At 40.7% G+C, this 17956-nt stretch overlaps 2 protein-coding genes across 5 annotated transcripts in view; both read right to left on the bottom strand.

Annotated features, from left to right (window-relative positions):
• Positions 1-370: 370 nt before the first annotated feature.
• On the bottom strand, positions 371-10561 carry LOC109630096 (NACHT and WD repeat domain-containing protein 2-like). The gene is made up of 10 exons (XM_069534903.1): positions 10369-10561; positions 10193-10281; positions 9322-9429; positions 8754-8951; positions 8145-8283; positions 7905-8041; positions 6839-7189; positions 6501-6602; positions 5159-5918; positions 371-4399 (listed from the first exon to the last, which is right to left on the bottom strand). Exons 1-10 carry the CDS (start codon positions 10424-10426, stop codon positions 1296-1298), a joined length of 5046 nt encoding a protein of 1681 aa, XP_069391004.1. The 5' UTR covers positions 10427-10561; the 3' UTR covers positions 371-1295.
• Positions 10562-10785: 224 nt separating this feature from the next.
• LOC109629945 (F-BAR and double SH3 domains protein 2) overlaps positions 10786-17956 on the bottom strand; it is a 60403-nt gene continuing 53232 nt past the window's right edge. For all 4 annotated transcript variants that reach the window (XM_020087911.2, XM_020087909.2, XM_020087910.2 and 1 more), the window contains 3 exons: positions 17091-17283; positions 16891-16985; positions 10786-15659 (listed from right to left, as the gene is read on the bottom strand). In XM_020087911.2, coding sequence (XP_019943470.1) covers positions 15567-15659; positions 16891-16985; positions 17091-17283 — 381 coding nt within the window. In that variant the 3' untranslated portion in view covers positions 10786-15566. The remainder of the gene's footprint in view (positions 15660-16890; positions 16986-17090; positions 17284-17956) is intronic.

Raw genomic sequence — 17956 nt, 5'->3', positions numbered from 1 at the left:
TAAATGGTCTGTATTCATGTTGCACTTTTCTGGTCTTGGTGACCACACACACATTCATACAGTGAATCTGTGTCCAGCACTTTCTCTGTACACACTCATAACCCTCAATTTGGGGTTCAGTATCTTGCCCAAGGACACTTAGGCATGCAGAATGAGGGTGAGTGGGATCGAACCACCAACCTTTTAGTTACTGGACAACCTGCTCTACCTCCTGAGTCCAATAAATCAAAGCCAAAAATTTCATTTTAAAATAAACTTTAAAAAAAAAATGTTTTGGCTGTAGAAAAGTAAAACTTAAGATTATAGAATGTGATGTACACATACAGAATGGTTTTGCATTTTAATACAAAAACACAGACATAACTTGGCATTTCGAGCAAATTACTTTATTTCAAATAAATGTGCCAGTCTTCTCTGTGGTAACAAAACATTATGATACAGAGTGCACAAGATGTGGTACAAGCTGACTGGCTGTTGGTTTTGGTTTCACTGAAATGAAAGTCCTATTTTTATTTTCTAGTGAAGGGTTTATCATCATCCTCATCAAAATGAAGACAAAGTGAAACTGCAACAATAATAGATAGAGATGTTGTATGGTTAGAAAACACTTTGTCATGTTCGGCCTAGAAGTGCAGGAAACATATGAGACTTCAAGCATCTTTACACCTCTGTGAGTATGACATCTCAGAAACTCACTGACGTAACTTCTTTATATTTGTAAAACATTCACTTAGATCCAAACTGAAACAACTGATTAGAGTTTTGTGGTCAAAGGTCACGGTCCCGAGACCTAATGTTCTTGTGAACATGATGGTAACAAAATCCTTTAGTGCCATGTGAACACATTATCTTCAGAACACATTGAAAAAAATTATTTCAAATTTGGCACAATTGTTCACGTAGACTCGCAGATTAAGTGAATTTGATTTGAGTGCTGAAAGGTCATTGGTAAAGGTAACAGTGGTGGTAATTCTAGTTCATTCCTGTAGTAATATAGTTTTTTTGTATTTGAACTGAAAGGAGACCTGCCCTGACTCAACATTAACTGATGCTTCAGTTTCTCTATAAATATTGCAATTATTCAGATGTGTTTAGTTTGTTGCAATACACACATTCAAACCCACAAGTCAGAGTTTCAGTCTCTGCTTTATGTCTCTTATGGGGGACACAAAAATATACATAAAATAATATCTAATATCTAATATGTATCACATCTGTTGCTTTTCACATTGTTTTCCGTGAAAATCTCATAATATTTTCAAAGCGCAATCATGGTCTATCAGTATATGAAAATATTACGGCCATATAACATTGGGGGTTGCCAGGGGTAACCAGCTGACTGGTGCTCTGTCAAAGGGGCACTGCTTCACCTCACCAGTTATATTTTCTCTGCACCTGAACAATTCCTCTTTGTCAAACAAGACGTCCGAAAAACAATACGCACCGACAGACCCGTCCTCAAAACCCACATACACACATTGCTGCCTACACACGACCAGAGTCGATGGATTCTTAGACAGACTCACACTCCCTACTCTTTCTCCATCTGCAAGTCGTACAACAGTGAGGACAGGCCTCACATGCAGTTCACAGACACAGGTTGTCTCCAGGCTGATGTAGGCGGCAAAATATCCACTTTCGTCCATGCAGACTTTAATGATGGGACCATCGGCTTTGAACGAGCACAGTCTGACCTGAGACAGGTCCAAGAGGTTAATGGTGTTATTATCAGTGGACAGCAGGGCATATCTACCATCGGAGGACATATGGATGTCTTGTGGCTGACACTGAAATGTGTATGGCAGCTGAAAGTGCCTGCACACGGTCTGGTCTGCTACCTTCCATGTGTACACTGCCCCTGAGGCAGCGATCACCACCACCAAGTCTGGGTGCTCTGAGAGTGTCTGGAAAGCAACGACATGGTCTGAGCTTTCCACACACGAGAAGCGCTTACTGATGGAGCCTGACCACAGACTAGCAGCCAACAGGTCACCGTGGCGATGTCCGATGAGGAAGGTGCTCTCAGAAGACACCTTGGCGTTGGATAGGTACAGATGTATGCTGCACACAACTCTCCCATTTGCCAGCTTCCACACTTGAGACAACCCTTGCTTGGAAATACTCACCCCAAACTTATTATTAGGGGTGATCATGATATCTGTGGCTCTGCTTCCATTAATACGCAGGATGTTCTGCCCTGTTTCTGTCTTCCAAATGTAAATCTCCCCTGCTGAGAGTGTCACAAGATGAATGTTATCTGCAGAAAGACACAGTTTTTCCACAGGACCATCATGTAGAAAGTTGGCATCTGGGAAGCCCGTCTCTAAAGTCCATCTCCACACTGTCTCTGACCCGTCTGTAGTATAGAACCACTGCCCCGTTTCTTCAACCACCACTTCCATCACCCCACGCCCTAATATCAGAGCTGCACCTGCAGCATCTATCATCTCAGAGTCCCACACTGTCAGACAGCCGTCGTGAGTGACACAAATGACATCTGATGCTGTTTTGAGGAGCGCGTGGGGCTGCTTGTTTGCTTCTAAGGAGAGGACACACTCTCCCGAGCTGACCCTCCACACCAAGACGAGGACACAGGCGTCAAACAAAGCAAGGAAAAGGTGCCCACCCTGGGAGAGCATAGCCTGAGCGAAGGCTTTCCCTTTTGGAGCCAAGAACTGGTCCCACAGCTCCCAGTCGCATGCATCCCACAGTGTAACCTGGTGAGACTGACACACCAACAACATGTCAATTTCATCAGAGTGATCTGTATTGAGGACATCATTCGATTTACCGCCAGTAAATCTTTTTTTTATGAGTCTGGGTGGTCGAGTTTTGCTCCCCACATCCCATAAAGTTACGTTCCCCGTCATGTCAACACATGCCATTTCCCTCTCATCTTCACTAATGATTATCTCTGTAACCGCTCTGGGGTTTGAGTTTGAGCTGCTGCTGAGTAAACCGCCAGAGACTGTGTCAAATATGGAGACTGTCCCGTCCTCCAGCCCGCAGAACACATGCAAGCCATTAGATGAGCAAACCAAATGGGTCACAGAGCTCTGACACTGGAAACGAGTCACGCTATCACTGGAAACGTTAAAGACACTCACAAAACTCTCACCTCTCCACCACATGATTATCTGTTTCTGACATGAAACAAACCCCTCGACTTCCTTTACTGTTTGTTGGCTTGAATTTGGCTCAACCTCGGTTTTCAAAGTGTCTTTCACCTCCAGAAACATTTCAGGGCCTGTCACATCCCACAAGAAATGTTTGTTGCATCTTGTGGAAAACAGCATGAATCGACCACTGCTCTTCACTCCTGCGAACTCCAGCTCCTTCTGCTCGCAGCTCAGTGACACCTTCACCACATCACACCCAGAGCCTTTCCAAATCCAAGCAGAGCCATCGCCTGTGATCTCTGCCACAATCCCACACTCTGTCACAGCTGCTTCCACCACAGAAACACACTCGATTTTGGTATCACACTTCAAACACTGAATGGGGGGGACAGAGGAAGGAGTAGGACAAATCAGTACACCTAACCCACTTCCTCTTTCTCTCCTCTCCCGTCTGATCTCCCTGACGTAACCTTGGAGTTCAGGAATGAGCTCCAGGTAAGGGAGGAGGCTTGTTTCCATCACCACAGGCAGCTGCAGAGGTACAGACTTCAGTAAGCAAGCAGAAGACTTCAGCGTTCCAGCGAGGAGTCGTCTTTCTCTGAACACAATCTGTGATTTGCTATCTTCCAACATGGCTACCAGTTCTCCTAGAAGACCTGCTTGAACCATAGCCTGGTGGAACTGCAATGACATTAATAAACCACACTCCAACTCCTCCCATCTGCCGCTTTGTTGCAAATGATATGGCAACTCTACAATTCTTCTCAAATCCACCTGAGGGGTTTTGGATGAACAAGTGAAGACAAACGGCTGCCTGTCAATGTTCATTTTCATCTCAGCTTTGTTTGGTCCACATGGGCCGCTGAAATAATCTGCCATCTCTGAGTGAATCTCCTTCCTCGCCTCCTGAGTGCTCAGATACCTCTTAGCCACCACCAGCTTAAAATGTCTGCTCACCCACAACAAAACATGCAACCTTGCAGACGTCCTCCTAATGAGAAACCTCCTCAGATCCAACAGAAGTCTCTCCACGTCTATTTGTGGGACGCTCACGCTGGAGGAGCAGCTCTGGCCCTGCCAGACATATTCAGAGTGCACCTCATTGTACCCGGACAGGAGGTCGGCAAGCTCGACCTCGGCGAGCCCGGTCCTCGAGAGGGTGAGGTAGGAGAGTGCACGAGCCACAACAGAGAAGCCATGTTTCTTCTCAAGGTGATGCAGGAATGCAGAGATGGATGCGTGGATGCCGTCGGGGAGAGATGATGACGTCACATCTGAATCTGGTGATGGGAAAAGGAGAGACAATAAAAGTAATGTAATATTTTAATAATATATTGTATCTAATGATAGTCATTAGTTTTTCATATTTCATAAATCCAGAGGTGTGGAAAGTACAAAAAATAAACTAAAATACTCCAGTAAAAGTAAAGGTACCACATCAACTTTTCTACTTGAGTAAGTAAGGAAGTACTTGATTTCAAACACACTTTAAGTATTAACAGTAAAAGTACTTTTTGGTGTTTCTTCACTGGTGGTACTGATGCTGCATGTTACCTGAGTAGACCACTTCCCTTCTCATTAATTGCAGCACACTCATAAATATCAGTCCCTGATAAACATCTCTGATTATGATTATTCTCAAAGAAATCAAGGACAATTTCGAAAACATTGTATCACACTTTGTTAGAGAAAGAGAAAAAGGTTTTCTAAACCTGCCCCCTAATCCAGATCTGTGCTTCCATTACCAATACTTTTACTAATACTGCTAAATACAGACACATGCAGGAAACCTGACCTCCTTGGTTAGGAAATAATTTTCAAAAGAAAGACAGACTATATATTGATGACCCATTTTTTTAAAGATTTGTATCTTCAGTGGGGAGGAATGGGCTTCTGGACACGTGCTCGAGACATGTTAGGGAGGCTGGATATGATTGATGTTGTTGCTTTAGGTCTTTTCATGAGTTTTGATCTTATAAAATAAATAATAAAATAATAAATAACTATTCTCTTTTTTGTGTATTTGTTTACTGTCATACCGGAGTACCATAGCGAGGTATGTACATGCAGGAGACGAGCATAGAGAGTCCGACAACAGGAGCTCAGCGCCTGGTTCACCAAAGCCTGTTGTCCTGATGTTATCTTCCTTCCTGATCTGCTCAGCAGCGACGCCAACAACTTCACGCACTCTTTCCTGTCCGCCGATCCCAACCGTACACAAATGTATCCCGACTCCTTCTCACTGCCCTCTTGGTAACGTAGTTTAATGGCCTGTAAGAGATGTGTTCGGTTGGAGGAGACTGTGAGAATCAGTTTGACTCTAGGAGGGAGGGGAGACGGGATGCTCTCAATGATCTGAAGACAAACTAATTTGTTTTCAATTTGATCAAGGCCACTGAGGTTTAGAAGCAGAGGCTGTCTGGGAGAAGGCAGACGGGACAGGAGGGAGGAGAGACGTTGTTTAAGCTCAGACACCCTGATGTCAGGTTTTATGATGCCGGGACACGTTCCTCTGGGAGCTGAGCTTTGTTTGGTACCAAGGTTTAGGTTAAAGTCAGAGGCATGCTCGCTGGTGGGGGGTTCACACTGGGAATTCAGAGTTGCTGCTGGGCCACAGTTGGGGTCTGTGGTGGTACCAAGGTGGATGCTGGGACCCTTTTTAGAGGAAGAGTCACTGTGGTATCTGTTTGCTATTTGATAACACAGACTGGACAACAGGTGTGTGGGGGAAAGCATCTGCTGCAGGTTGTAAAAATAAGTGATGACCACAGGATCGCTGTGTGGAAGCCATGACCTCATCTGTAGAGAGAGACAGAGACAGAGAGAGACTTGTCTTCATGTAATTAAGACCATACGGTACAGACTCCTGTAGCAATGACTCACAATGTGAATCTCTGTTATTATGTTTGTTTACACCTGATTTCTTTGCTAATTAGTGGCTATTTTCTCTTAATGCAGCTAATTATAGATACTAATTACATTTTAATCTCTATTAAAATCATCTGGAGTAGAGCTGGAAATTCCAGGTGATTATTGTGATAAACAATTAATACAACAATTATTTGCCCAATTATTTAGCTGCTGCAGCGGATACTGTTAATAAGTTGCTAATACTTTTTCTGCCACTAAATTAATATGATTTATCAAATAATAATTTTATTCTTAAGTGCTTCAAGGCTGGACAAGAAATGCCTTATTCCATTAAACAGTAGATTACATTTTTTAAGTGAAATGGAAGAAGAAAATTGGTGAATGTTCGTCTCACTTAATAATAGCTCTGTTTTGTAGCTTAATTTTATTAACCGACTTCCTGAAATGGAAACTATATAAAACAAAAAGACAATGTCAGTTCAATAGAACTGAGTTAAACATTTCACTCACTTGTTGAGCACTGTGTGCCAGCAGCACTGTCTTCCCTGTGCATGGCCCTCCTAACACCACTAGTGGGCACTGTTGGTCACTCTGCTTCACATAAGCTCTGATCTACAACCACAGAAAGTAAACATCAGTGATGCTGTGGTGCTGAGAAAATGTTAGAATTACATTTTGATAATACAAAAATCAGAAATCATAAAATAAAATAAAGCAACTGAACTGTAAATCACTGAATATTACAGTTAAACTGAGCACTACTACTTGTTCTTAATCTCCCTCAGTTATCAATCCTTCACCCTGCAGAGCAGTGGGGACCATACAAAAACAAACCCCTTCATCCTCACCTCCTCCTCCTCCGGTCGAACAACGTCATAAAATCGTGACAGGGAGTCACACAGCTGCTCCTGCTCGGCCCACTCTCGGGTCAGTGCGTCACCGAGCTGCGTCTGGTTGCAGGTTTCTGACGTGTTCAAGCTGTCAATCAACTCCATGAGGTCAGAGCACGCCTGCCGGCACAGAGACTCGGTGTAGCCCCGCCTCCTGGCAGATGTGTAACCATGGCGACGGTTACACTCTGTGGTGGTGGTGTAAACTAGAATCCAACAGGAAGCGATGAGGCCGGGGAGGAAGTTGTCACTGAGTTCTGAGAGTAAATGTTGGTCAGATGGTGTGAATCTTAGGTCTGAGGCAGCAGCCTGAGAAGACAGGAGATGGAAATAATTTGTGGTGCAGTGGTTAACCAAAGGTTTGGTGAACTGGAGACTGTAAATTGATAGTTGGCCCTGATTGGCTCCAGCCCCCCTGCAGCTCTAAAAGGATTTGATAGAGCTACTTCTACTTTACTACACAAACAGTTTGTAATAAATATCATAATATTATACAGATATGTGAGAGAAATGTGTGTATAAGTACATAAACAGTACATAAAGTACATAAGTACATAAACATAAGCTGTTTCTCTGTTAGGAACCTCTAATAAACTTTACTTAAAGATGCAGGATAATGTTACTAGAGGCATAATTCTCATGCCACATTTACTTGAAACAAGGTTTTTAGTTAATATAGACAATTTATTTCAAATAACTATAATTGAATGCACACAGCTTTTGACACACACTGTTACAGCCCCACTAGCTCTTTCTATACATACAAAAACAGTTTGTTCAGCTTTGACAAACTTTTATCTCCTTTCAAATACAAATTTTCATAACTAAGAACAAAAAAGATGAGTGGTAATAAATAAGTGAAGCAGAATTCTTTCTGAGTGCATGGAAGTGACTGTAATGACTCCAGTATAATGACTATGAGCCTCATTGATGTGACCTGAGTGAAAGCGAGGTGTGTTATGATATCATGAATCGGTGGTGCAGGGTAATTTAATGCTCATGAGAAAGTGATGGGAGATTTGACCTCTGACTGTGAATGTATCCGTCCTCGCTCTGTCTCTCGCTCAGCATTCACGACCTTGTTGACGTACACCAGGCAGCGCCCGACGGTGTCACGATGAGGACGCTCGTCCAGAGCAAATCGCAGGTCTGCTTCGAGGGCTGGAGAGAAGATGTTGAGTAAAACACACACACACACACACACACACACACACAGACACACACACACACACACACACACACACACACACCGTGTATATCTAACCTGATGTGTAGTATGCGTTGCCTCTCTCTGGGGTCATCAGATTATTGTGGACACACAGACTCACAGTCCTTTGAATTAGCTTCATCAGCTCGTCTTCTTTAGCCTTCATCATCCTCTGCTCTTCTTTATTAACTCCTGCCTGATTCACAAAAACAGTTTGATACTTTTAGAAAAAAAATCCACACTAATAGCTGTGGTGTCTCATTTTATAAAAGTAAAACCTGATAACACTGTCTCTAAAAGTAAAATCACACTGTCACCGAAATACAGTTATCTGACATTCAAAGTATAAACACAATATGACCTGACATCTCAAAATGTTTTATAAGTAAATAAAATACTTTTAGAGGGCTTTAATTTTGAAGAAGCATTTATTACCTCTACTGGTTTGTGGGTTTGTTTTTAAGCAAAGACTACTGGGCGGTCTACCACTAACCTTTGTGGAGCAATGCAAGAAAAAAAGTTTTTTCTTTTATTACTTTATTTCCCAGGGAATAACTTGTGGATCGTGATGTATTAAATCTGGTGCAGCTAATCCTAATTTATAAACATAAGTGAAGATGTGGGGTGGAGTACAGTGAGTCAACCCTGAATTAGTGTTGTTCATGCCTGAGGCCAGCAGGGGGCTCTGTGTGGTGCTCTCAGGCAGTAGGAGGGAGGGATGGTGTTCTCGTCCCTCTGGTAAAGTGTCTCCAGCCCACGGGTGCTGATGCCCCCCCGCTGGCTTTGCTGCAGCAGCAGTTGGAACTCTGACACCTCCACCTGGGCAGGAAGACCGGCTGCACCATACTGGTGACCTACCAGAGCCTACAGCACCGCCATGTGGACACAGAGGGAACATCAGGGTGTAAATGAATCTTTAAATGCAGATTAGTACAAATCTGCACTAGTGCAGTGCCTGTGTTTAAGCTCCTGAGCTACTTCAGAATTATTATTTGTCTTGAGTGAGTCCTCCTCAGTTCTACAATATACTGTCACTTTTCATTGTTTTGGTTGCAGATCTTTTTACAGATCCAGGTGTTCATCCTACCTGGTTTATTTGCAATGAAGAGTTTATAGTCTATGTTTTTCCATAAAATAAAACTGCACTTACTTTATTACTGTTCATGTCTGTGGCTTATATATAAGCTGTTCTACTATACACTCATTACATTATAACTGGTGCTTATTCATTTACCAGTAAAAAAGGTCCAGACGAGTTCTCTCTGCATTCTTTGATCAGCTGCTGCCTGGTGTTTTCATCTGGCCAGCGACTGCGATCACTGGACTCAAAGGGGTCTATCACCTGCACATGCAACCACACACACACACACACACACACACACACACACACATAGCTAGAAGAGTTGACTGATAATTCAGTTTATGAAAAGCACATAGTCAGGTGCAGTAACAATCACACTTTGGTAGCTCAGTGAGGTATCATGTTCCTCCATCTTTGTAATTACACATGCTGCTGAATGGAGAGAAGGTAAGTGAGCTGGCTGAACTGCCCTGAGGTGATCTGAAATACACACATGCATGAATGCAAACTAACAGAGTCACATTACAGCTGCTCACCTTTATATTCTCCTCCTTTTTTTGTTAAATTTAATCAGACGAAGGTAGCTGGAATTGAATGCTGTTTTACAGTGATGGCCTCTGGGGGTAGTGTTAAAAGATATAAGACACACACACACACACACACACTGCACAGCTCCTCTCTTTCATGTGCTGTCTCTGAAGATACGTTTTTGTGAATTATTTGAAATAATTTAAATTTTAAAATATATGCAAACCCTAAACAGAAATCAGAAACTGATAAGAAGCTGATATTAACTTCACGTGATACAAATATATACTTTAGATTTTACTCCAGTGAGAGAAAATATGCTAAAAGATTTTAATTAGACTTTCAGTTTATCGGCTAAATAAAATAAAATAATATAACTTCATGTGAATAATTTATTACAGAGTTTCGTCCACTGGGCCACACCTGAATGCTCCTCTGAGTTTTAAAGGCCTTTCATAGTAAGTGAGTGTGCTTGTGTGTGTGTCGATGTACTCACACTGAAGTCCAGTCCCCATGTGTGTCTGCAGTGCTCTCTAAGTTTGGGGAAAACGCTTTCTCTCAGAGCTCTGCGCTCTACGACGCTGTCTACACAGAGAATTAACACAAACAGGAAATGTCTCACAAAAATATCTGAGAAACAACCACAAAACATAAACATGTACGTCTACTCACCCTCAGGGTTGGAGCACAGATAGAGTTTCACACAGGACGGGCGGCAGGTGGAATCCATTTGTTTCCCTCTGGAGCACAAGACAGATGATGAGCTATAACTACAAACTTACAGCACAAAGAAAATCAGCATCAGCAGGTTTTCATGGATCCAAATGAATAGTTCCTAGTCGCTGCTTCTGCTCTGCATTGTCGTGTATCTTTTCCCTCCTGCTCCACTCGGGAAATCCTCGTTGATTTCATGTCACCATGATCACACCCACTTCTAGAGACTGTGAAACACACACACTCTTCAGAAACACAAATTATAAGTTGTGTATGTAACACTCACATTTCTAGGAAAGGTGCATAGAAACACACAAATCCACACATACAACTTTTGAATCACACACTGAATGAGCTCAAAAAACAGCAAAAACACACTTTTCCATATTTTTTTATTAATTAACATTTGTACACAATAAATACAAACTTTGTTTTTTTGTACAGCCAATAATAATAATATGCAGAAAGACGTTTGCATCTTTTCTCATTATTGTCACCATGGCAACAGTCTGTGAAGAGGGAGAAGGCCAGTTGTTCCACCACATCGTGAATAACTGCAGTGTTAGAGCTGCTGCAAATCCCAGGATGAAAAATATAGAATTATACAATACATTAAAAAAACAACAGGCTCATACCAAATAAGTAAACACTGTAGTGAAGCAAAGGGTCTGTTAAAAAGGGAAAATAATCATGTTCAACAAGCAAAAGCAAGTTTTATACTTGATAGATTGACTGATTTTAACCCTAGTGTGTGAGTTCTGTGGGACCCTGAAGTAAACCATAAACTTCAAAACAAGTTTGAAAACCAGTATAAATAAGATCTCAGAGAGATCGAGGAGAGACTGTTGCTCAGGTCGCCCTGACCACACGCTTACAAGTCAAAGCTCTAGTTCCCAACAGCAGAGGAGCAGGGGTATGGATCTAAACTTCAACTAACTCCAGATTAAAATAACAATAATGCCTAACTTTGTTCAGTGCAGATGCTACACAAACATGTCTTGTATGGAAAACGAAGCAAAAAACCAAAGAGTGTTTTTAGTATTTTGACCTTTTTCTTACATCTCTTTTTAATATGACCATTCACCTTCACTTTTCAAACCAGTCAATTTAAATTCTGAAGCTGTGTCCCAATGTCCATAATAATACTATATAGTTACTTTATCGTAATTTAATATACTTTACAGTTGTGCAATAATTGAGTATGTACTGTGAAACTGCAGGTTGGAGCAGGACTGATAAATATCACTAAACAGAAAGCAACACAACTCAAAAAATTATATTATATTCTTGATATTTTCCAAATATCAAGAATGTCTTTTGTTTTTTAGTTAATGGAGCTCCACAATTTCCTGTGTGTGGGCAATGTGGGACAGTGGTGTGTGTTCATCACCAACACACTCAAGAAAAAAGAAAATGTAGCATCCAACCAGACATGTCTGTTTATTTCCAATGTCTCCAGTGTGAAATCAAACCCTGCTCAAAATAAATATGTAGAAAAGGAACTGGGCAAAATCTTCAGAGTCGAACACAGATCTGATCAAAATTTCTCCTCTCTCCTATCAACAATTACACACGCAAACAGTCCGGCCAATCTCAAGACCCAAAAAGAAATACACATTTTCTCCATATTTTCATTCAAAAACATCCCTTACTGTAATTTTTTTGTTTGTTGTTTATAAATTAAGAAAAACACCAATTTACATTGTCCACAATTATCTCTCAATCCCTTTAGAAGAGCAGAGAGTTAAAAATCAAAGTATCAGTCACACTGAAACAAAGAGGATCCACTGCAGCATTGGACTGAAAAGAACGACTCTAACCATCTGTATTTGTAACGACAGTTATTCTTCAGTCATTTCTAAGTGTCCTGCTGCTACGTGGAGGAACTGCTACTCTCCAGGGAAGGTACAAATAAATAAAAGTGCTACACTGGAGTTTAAAAGGCTTGACAGGTATTTAAGGGGGAAGATTTACTTTGAGTTAAAAAAAAAAAAACAGCATAACTCAGCTTTGAATGTCATTTGCTACTTCAGTATGATGTACTCTTTCTATACATCTCTTTTTCTTTTCTGTTTCTACCAAGTTTAAAAAAAGTTGAAATGTAAGACACCAGGAAAAGATAAGGGTGATGTTAAATTGGAAACTTTAAAGGCTCGTTTGTTTTCATGGATGTTTTCTCTGCTCCATTAAAAAGCCAGACTCCCATAGCGATGTGAAGGAGATGCTTAGCAACAGAGAAAAGTAATACCTGCGAATGTAATGCATGTCATCTAAAAAAAAGGATATATGTTACAGGTGAATAAAATCTATGATCCGTCGGGATAAAAGTCATACAGTTCATTATGTGATTATTAAAATCTCCTGACCCCCAAAATATTTTGGTGTATGTATCATCTCAAATAAAACTTTTTTCTGTCACCACATAGTGAATACCAACAATTTCAGTGCCTTTGAAAGCACCACTCTCCTCCTCCTCCTGAACCATAGACTATATAAAGATGGACGACATGACGGTTCCCAAAAGTGAAGCCAGAGTGCCTTGATCGCCACCTGGTGGCTGACTGCAGTATAACCCCACCTTCTCCATGTTAGTAGATGTGACATGAGCCAAATTATAAAAGTCAAAGTGTACATCAAATAAGATTTTCTCAAAGATAATTTCTGTCATCTGTAGTTTTAATTAGTTGCTCGATGCTCTGAAATACTAGATGAAACATCATGATTGACAGCTGAGACTGACTCACGATTGGTCTAGCATGTGTATCGGCGGGACTTTGCTGCCATGGCTCCATCCCCCAATCGCTAAAGACTCTAGCTCCAAAAGATGGCAGCGTTAATATTCAAGATATTTGGCTTCATTTCTGGACAGTTGAGGAAGTGGAGATGTGTCGTCCATCTTTATACAGTCGATGTCCTTAACCAATCAGTGATACAACCACAGAGCAGGTCACAGAATGATAGAAAGATATAGCAACATGTGTGTAATACCATGTATTCATGTGTGTATATGATAGCTACTGATCCACACTGACTGCCGATGGACAGAACAGACATTTGAGAGAAGAGGGAGCGAAAAGAAGGGAGAATGGAGGAAAGGTGGAGTTAAGAGCAGAAGGGAGGATCCAGCCTCCTTTTACTCCTTTTGTCCTTCCTGTCCTCCCCTCTCTCCTTTCATCCCTCCTTCATACTGTATTTACAATGCCCTCAGTATAAGACAAGAATAAAACTTCCACTACATATCAGACATGGCCGTCGACTCAGCAGAGTTAGTCTATATGAAACGCTGTGCATAACATTCCTATGACAACAGTAATGTACTGTACTAATACACATTGAGTACGTATGATGATAAGGACTATATATGGTAAGCGAAGGGCTGGGGAGGGGGACCCTGTGTCCACACACCCAGTTTCTCTGTCCATTTGCTTCAACCCTCACAACACTCCAAAACATGACCAACAAGTTTTGACCCACTCCCTTCCTTCAAGCTAAAAGTCTACGGAGCCCTAACACTCAGACACAAAAGGTTGTAGAAAGTTATCAGATATGCCAAAAAATGTAATATGTTTAAAAGTACTTTTTTAAATCAGGATAGAAATGTGAAAGCCTCTATTGTACTTTAATATTCCATTTACTTTTATTTACACTAATATTTTGGTATTGGCACATATTTAGTTCAATCATGTATATTATTTTTCAAACACTAATTGCCATTTGGAAATGTTCTCGTATATGTACTTGTAAGAGCAGTTTAGTTTTGGGCAGTTAACTAAACTGAACACACTTATTAGCTAATTATAGCCACTATTCTGAAGCTAACTTCATAAGGTAGATATGTTTTGAGTTCAATTTGTTTCACATTATGAGAAAAGAGACATTAAAGCTGTCACATAAAGGATTATGTCCATCCTTTATCACTTCCCTTATTACACAGGAGAGCATAGTAAAGAGACATTTGGTTACACACATTGATTGGTAAGTTAAACGAGCTCAGCACCAATATTCAGTTTGCCATCTTGCTGTTATCTGTCTTAGGTAAGTATTTATATTTCAATATATCTTACTGTGTAATGCTGTAGCTTTTTTAAATTTCCCTGAGGGAGTCTTCCCACAGTGATCAATAAAGTTCCATCTAATCTAATCTAATCTAATCTAGCTAAAGATGGTAAAACCAGATGTCTCTTTATTTCTCTAATGCCCAATACAGAATATGAATGATAAACATTTTATGCACTGACTATTGTAGTTTTATGAAGAGTATTAGCTTCACATAATTGGCAGGACAGGCATACTCAGTGTGTTTTCAGTGTGTTTGCCGCAAAGTCATCTCAAGTACTTCCAGTAAATTTTCCCAATTCTTATGTGTATGTGCATTAGGGCAATTAGAAATATTGTGAGGAAAAGGGAATGTTCTGTGAAGTTAACTGATAAATGATTAAATATGTGCAAAGACCAAAACAAAAATATAAACAATATAGAAAGTTTTAATTTATTGTTACTTGTTAATTGGTAGTACATTGAAATAAAATGTTTGACTTGCTCATTGAAAGTTTAATAAAAGTACAAAACTTTAAATATATATATATTAAACGTTGCTATTTAACAACCACTATCATTCATGTAACTAGTTTTATTTTTGATTTGTCTGATAACCCTTTACTATAATTAGTGAGTTTCAGGGCTCCAAAAACATTTGTAAAGCAGAGTGATCTGCCTGCTCAGAGAAACAAACTGCCTTATAATATCTTGAATAAGTTAAACAAGATAAAAGAAAACTTCCTCTTCCTCCTGTCGCTGTGCTCTGGTTTGAGGTGAGTTTGAGGTGAAGTTTTAAGGCAAGAATGGAGGAATGGGGGAGGGTGAGGAGCGATGCGGAGGCAGCTACTGCTGCACTTGATTAGAAATCTAATACGATTATTTAATTGAATACTCTGCCTTTATCTCTTCTCTCCTCCTTAAATGGAGGAGGAGGGAAAGGAAGATGTGGAGTGGCCGGAGGGGGTCGACTTTGTTCACTCCAGTTTACTTCACATCCCTTTATTTGAGCTCACTTCACTTCAGGGCTGTTCAGTTCCTTGGCCTGAAGGATAAGTCTGTCTGTCATCTTGTTTTTTGAATTTGTTGCATATACAACTGCTTGCCGAGTCGTCTGTCTGTCACACCAGTGTAATCTCCACCTCCTCCGTCTTGTCGCTCTTCTCTTGCTGTCTCCGGACGTGTTGTTTAGGTGGAGGAGGAGCAGCCCGGACCTGCAGCAGTAAAAGAAATCTCATTAAACATTGAATTCAAGAAGAAAAACAAAAAATACTTTCTTAATTGCTATTTTGAATGATGAGCATAAGATTTAATAAGAAAAACGGCTTAATAAAAACATATTAATTGCTTTATAACAGATTACGTAATCTGTCAATTGTTTCCTTGAAATATGGCGGGACAAATTAGAATATTTCTCTCACGCGAGAACTTATCTTTCACTCTGTAGTCTGTCTTCCTGTCACTCGGGATCTGTTGCACATGAGGCCGGAGATATACTTTCTGTTGAAACCTCGTGAACGTAGTTGTTCACATACTTATCCAATGTACTACGCGTGTTACCGGAGGATACCACTAGAGGGCACACCGGAGAAAATCAGACCGTAGAGAACTTCCGGATTTGCATGATTTACACAAGAAACATCGCTATTTTGTTCATTCTGAGATCACGGCAGAAAAGAGAGAGTTGGTATGTAAGGCCCTTACATTAAGTGTGTTTCTCTCGTTCTGCCAAATTGATGGTGAAAAACACCACCAGTATTTTCGAAAGTCTGCCAGGACACACCAAAACACACAGTGAGCCCAGTGAGCCTCAGCAGAGTGGCTCGTCGTCACCTTCCGCTTTCTAGCAACAGGCATCAGCGACCAAGCTTCGTCAGCAAGCTACATAATACTACTGCTACACTGCCCCCTACCGGTCAAGCGTACATTGCATCTGACGTACGCGCAGCGTTCATTTCTGAGGACGTACACAACTGACGCTACAAATTGACGCAGGATACGCGAGGCAGCCATCATGCGCACACGCACAGGTAGATAACAGCAAGTATATCTCTGGCCCAGTGCATGAAAGTTTAGACCCATTACCACCGTGGATTCAATTCTGTGGAAAACGCTGATGTCAGGAAATTGAAACAAATGCTCAGTGGGATTTCCTTAAGCTCAAGGTGAAGCAGTCTTTTAAAAATCTTAAACATCGAAATTAACACTCAACATAGTTGCCGACTGATTTTCTGATTACTATTCTACAGATTCATCGACCTAATGTTTCTAATGTTAAACATCTCTTCTGTAATCCACCTCATTAAGTTGAAATAAAATGAATTATTTTGTTACACTGAAACATCTAAATATATCACACACAATGAACAGAGCACTCTTTACAGAAAACAAGTGTGTCATGTCACACGCAAAACACACACTCCTTTCAATAACTTTTGTACTAACAGGTCGTAGTTTCCCAGGGCCTCCTTCAGGGGTGAATCTCAGTGGCTGAGTCTGAGGAAATCCTGGAGACACTGGACTCCTGCCAGAGCTTTGATCTACACAGACACACAGAGAGAGGTTTCTAATGAGAAGTCCCAGTAATCTTTCTCCACTGGTTCCCTTAATGACAATAGTTGTGTTTGTGCATGTGTTTGACTTACTGTGAGTGGACAGCGGTCCCTTGTGTGACGGCGCTGGCAGTGGAGGCTTGTGTTCCCCGTTAAGTGCGGCTGAGGGTGAGCGTGGGAGAGGAGGTGGGGTGGAGGTCTCGGGGCTGGTGAAAGGGCTGATGGGAGGTTGGTCGTACAGCGGAAGAGGGGGCAGAGAGGATGGCAACTTCAGAGATGGAGAGATCTTTGGGGAGAGACAGAAAATAGAGAAATCTTAAGTTTTTTTAAATGGCCACATGCTGCTGCTGGAAACACCACTGATGACAGCGGTGAGAGTGAAACAAAACAAAGTTGCAGCCAAAACAGAAAGATGACATGAAAGATGCTAAGACATAGAGCTAAGAGAAACTGTGATCATTAGAGCCTGATCGATACTGATTTTTGGGGGCAGATGCAGATACCAATATTAGGGAGTTCAACACTTTCTGATCCAATCTTTCATTTTTTTTAAATTGCAATGATTCCTAAGAAACCATTAACTTTATTACAAAAAACTATAAATAAAATACAAACACAAATACAATAAATAAGTATAGAACTTGAATGAAGGAAAATGAATGAATCAAACAACAATGATTTGTTTTACGTCAAATATTCTTGCATTGTTTATTTTGTAAAATTAAACTTTTTATATAAGCGCATATGATAAAGTGTGTCTGCAAAAGGCTCATATCAGCCAGTTTTTAACAGCCGACCAATAAATAAGTCAGGCTCTAGTGTTCAAAACTCTAAATTATATAATATAATATATATAATATAATAAAGAGCAACTCCATCAATTGTTGTTAAACATTATTAATATAATCAGTACAATCTATAAATCATAATTACTTTGAGGAATAACTTACAGAAATATT

This window comes from Paralichthys olivaceus, chromosome 11, assembly GCF_024713975.1.
Source record: "Paralichthys olivaceus isolate ysfri-2021 chromosome 11, ASM2471397v2, whole genome shotgun sequence".
Lineage (NCBI taxonomy): Eukaryota > Metazoa > Chordata > Actinopteri > Pleuronectiformes > Paralichthyidae > Paralichthys > Paralichthys olivaceus.
The sequence above is the reverse complement of the archived record's forward strand: the minus strand, read 5'-3'. Positions and strand labels throughout refer to the sequence as shown.